Source organism: Gekko japonicus, unplaced genomic scaffold, assembly GCF_001447785.1.
Source record: "Gekko japonicus isolate JY-2015 unplaced genomic scaffold, Gekko_japonicus_V1.1 scaffold371, whole genome shotgun sequence".
Classification (NCBI taxonomy): domain Eukaryota; kingdom Metazoa; phylum Chordata; class Lepidosauria; order Squamata; family Gekkonidae; genus Gekko; species Gekko japonicus.
Window position 1 is genome coordinate 279750 of NW_015171514.1, and position 4239 is coordinate 283988.

Below are 4239 nucleotides of genomic sequence, written 5' to 3' on the forward strand. Positions count from 1 at the left end.
GCTGCCCGGTGCAGAGAGTTCCTCTCGAGCAGGCTGAGCCAGGAGTGGGGGGGGTACGGAAAAGAGGAGGGGGCTGTGTTGTTTGTTTTTAAACGGAAGTGTGCGCATGCGCCGTTGGGTGCTTGTGTGCATCCCGTGGAGACTTGGGAAAAAAACACCTTTTAGCAACAGGACGTGGGCGGGTGTGGATGCCACGACCTACCACCAGAAACGCGATCAGGCGCCTTTCCTTGCCCCGCGGTTTTTGGAAACTAGTACCTCGGAGGTACTAGTTTTTTACCCCGCATCTTCGGTGGGAAGCCTCGGGTTCGCCACGGGAGCTCTACACTTCCCAGATGTGGCGCTGTGATCACGCCTGGAAAATCCGCCTATTTTCCGTCTTTGTAGTGTGGCTAATGCTCCGTGTGACCGCAGCCATAGTAGTGCTTGTCAGTTGGAATTTGCTAGCCAAAATTTGGCTGCATGCCTCTAGTTCAGTGGTCCCTACTTGAGCCAGTGGGCAACTTTGGAATACTGGAAAGGGTGGTGACGCAACCACAAAATGGCCACCACAGAAGGAACACACACACAAAGGAAGCCCAAGTGCAGTGGACAAGAGGAGTAGTTTTAAACAAACACGCTGGGAAAGAGGAGAGAGAGAATAAAACCAACACTGTGGCGACAGCTGCTGCTGGAACAACATTATTTTCATTTGCACAGCAATCAGATCTCCAATGGCCAATCAGATGCCCTGCTGGGCAGGAGCCCCACCTAGTCATGATGGCTTTCTAAAAATGCTTGGCGGGCACCAGGAGGAAAGGTGTCGGGGGGTGCCTTGGCAATCGTAGGCACCACACTGAGGACCCCTGCTTTAGTTCATAATGTAGAAGGCTTTCTTAACCCTCACAGTGAACACTGAAATTCAGGAAAGTTCTGTGTGTACAATATATATAATATGTACAGCAAATATGGTTTAGCTTGTAGCACTGAGCCTCATACAGAGAGTTGGGGTCATGTGTCTTTTAAAGTTCTTTAACATTATGAATTGCATATTTTGCATATCTGCCCACCCACACAAACACACAACTGCTTTCCAACTTTGAAAAGCTCATCTTGGTGTAGGAACACTGGCATGCACAATGATTAACATCTGACACACATTCTGTTAAGACAACATCCCATGAAAGGAAGCTCATACCAGAACTTTGGTCCTATTAATCAGCTGTATGAAAAGCAAGAAGTCACATGACAACTTGAAGATTAATGTATTGCATCATGAGCTTTCATAAACCTGAGAGCACTTCACCAAATGCAATAAAGTAATGCAGAGATAAGAAAAAAAATCCATTTATTTTGTCAACCTTTATTGACAGCTTTGTATTGTTATTTTAGTGCACCAAGAGAAAAATCTCAGAAGGCTATTCAGGATGAAATTAAATCTGTTATCAGACAAATAACAGCTACAGTGACATTTCTTCCATTGTTAGAAACTACTTGTAAGTATTTTCTCATTTCATGCTTCTGACATACCAAATATCTTTGGGGGCTTGTTCATGGCTATAAAGCAAGGGAAATAGGTATTGCAGCTTGGCGTCTTTTCCACATATTTGCAGGTACTTATAAACTAGCTGCTTTAAAGCAGGCTCTCAACAAAGACTTATGCAAAAAAGTAAATCATTGATCTGTATTGGAAGCACTACAATTTAACTCATTCATAGCTTATCAGCACAGAGGTGAACAATGAGGTAGCCAAGTCTGAAAGTGACACCATGTTATTCTGGAAGGATAAATCCAAGCACATTCCAGAAGCTTCAGGGAGGATCTCAAACTGTTTGACAGGTGGTCTGAAAACAATATGCCAGTGCTGCCACTGAATTCCCGTGAACAGTTGGTTTACAGTTTAAAACATGGGATGAAAGGAGGTTACTGAACTCTGACATACTTATTTAAATACTTATATTTTATTACAAAATACCAATAACGTCCAAAGCAAGTAAGTGCACATTGGAACAAAAAATGAAATCCAAATTTTAAGTAAGTCAAGAAGATTATGTACATGCTTTGAACTACATAAATGGTAAAAAGGAGTCACATTCCAGATAGGTATGTCAGTCCAAAGAGAAGTCCAGAAGCAAGTTACATAACTTTTTATCACGTCCAGCAAAGGTATAATAAAACAGTATGCAAGGTTCATCTGATGGGATGCTAAAAAACAAAAGGGAGGAGGGATAAAACATGTTTGGGCCATCATAAGACCAGTTATCTGCATCCTCTTTAGAATATGCTGCATATATTAGGTGGTGTTGACTAGAGCTAGTATGAAGTTACAGTCTAAGCTTCTGGGAAGAAGGGAAAAAGCAGTCTCCAAGGGAATCAATCTGAATAGAGTTCTCCACATTTTCAGATTTGACACGTTTGTAGCAAAAGCCAGTGCAACTTGCTTATACTAATCATCAAAATGCAGACACAGTAATAGTAGAATAGTTCATTTTTCCTACAGGTGCATTTGATTTACTAGTTTACACAGACAAAGACTTGGAAGTTCCAGAAAAATGGGAGGAGTCCGGTCCACAGTTCATTGCTAATTCAGAAGAAGTCCGTCTTCGTTCCTTCACAACTACTATACACAAGGTCAGCAGTATGGTGGCCTACAAAAAGGATTCCCTTCCTTGACTGGACAGATGTCTCCATTGTATATAAGTTGTCTTTCTGTAAACCGTCATAACCAGTTGTAATCATAGTCTGAACAGATCCTGGGGAATCTATTGTAGACTAGTTTGAATAATGTCAACAGCAAAAATGCACTTTGTACATATCTGCATTTGATGACTGGGGCCTTGCTGCTTATGCCACAGAAACTTTTTACCTGGAGCTGCCTTCCCAGTGCATGCTTAGTCGTTCCAGATTTGATAATGAAAACACCTTTCTCTTCAGCCTGGATTAAGGAATGGCAACAAAGAAATTCCTCAAGAACAAACAGGAAAATAGTTGGATTTTCACCTTGAACCACATTTGTGGAGAAATTCTGTGTGGATGTATAGGCTAACAATCCTGGGATCTGTGTTTTTCTTTCATTGTGGTATTTGCACAATATAGAAGCTGCATAATTTGAGGGGGGAGAGTTACAGGAACTACTGTGTCTAAACAGCCTGGGGTTTTTTCTTCCTTTTGAACAGGAATGCTTTACTGTAGATGTCAGTCAAATTTCTTTTTTAATGTTTACATCCTTTTGTAGAATAAAGCCTTTAAAATTATGAATACTATACTTGAGTTTTCAAATCATCTTTCTCTTAACTGGTGATGTATGGGGACTGTTTCTTGTGCTTCTAATCAGCACATCTGCTTGTCCTGTGTGTCATAACTAACAAAACACAGCAGCAATTTAGCAACAATATCAAATGTTAAGGAAAGAATATGTCTTGTGGGGGGGGGTAAATACTTGCTACTCTTCAATGGTAAGATAGATGTTAGAAAGTGAAGAAGTTGATAATGCTTTGCACTGAAATAGTGTTTTCAGTGCTGATTTTTTCCAGCCTATTTAGGGAATTTATATACCTTCCCCCCAGAGACCTGCTTGAGGTGACTCACCAACGAAAACTATCATAGAAGCAACCACCAGTACTCTTCCTATACTGCAGATGCAGGCTGAGAGACTAGCTTGCAAAAAGGCATTATTGTTTAGCAGTTAAGAGTTTTGGGACAGGATCTGGGAGACCCCGGTTCATATCCCCACTCTGCCATGGAAGTTTGCTGGGTGACCTGGGGCCATGCCAGTCATGCACACTCAGCCTCACCTACCTCACAATATTGCTGTGGGAATAAAACGGAGCAGAAGAGAATTGTGTAAGCTGCTTTGGATCCCTACTGTGGAGAAACAGAGGGTATATAAATTAAGTAATTACGTAGCAAGGTCTTAGTAGAGGAAACAAGGAGCCTAGGGACCTCCCAGATAATGGCTCACTCAATAACTGTCTATACCTTTGCAATCTAATTTTAAATGTTTAATCAAAATGGTCTCTAGTCTACTTCCGGTTTAAACGTTTCGTCACTCGGACGCGTCCTGTCTCGCTCTGATGGAGACGCGCCAAGACCCGGCTGACGGGAGGGGTCCGAGTTCGTCTCGGACCTCCCCGGGATCTCTGTAGGAGACCCCCAGCCTGGGGAGCTGAGGAGAGCCTCTTCCAAGGCGACGGCCAAGGAATTGAGGCTCACCTTCTTCCCTGAAAGGTACCGTCACCAAGGAGCCAGTATGGCGCCCAG

At 42.6% G+C, this 4239-nt stretch overlaps 1 protein-coding gene across 1 annotated transcript in view; it reads left to right on the forward strand.

Moving 5' to 3' along the window:
* The window catches only part of MAD2L1 (MAD2 mitotic arrest deficient-like 1 (yeast)), a 7480-nt gene extending 4264 nt beyond the window's left edge, over positions 1-3216 (forward strand). Inside the window, exons 4-5 of the mRNA XM_015419373.1 lie at positions 1372-1475; positions 2480-3216. Of these exons, the coding sequence (XP_015274859.1) occupies positions 1372-1475; positions 2480-2652 (277 nt within the window). The 3' untranslated portion in view covers positions 2653-3216. The remainder of the gene's footprint in view (positions 1-1371; positions 1476-2479) is intronic.
* Positions 3217-4239: the final 1023 nt, after the last annotated feature.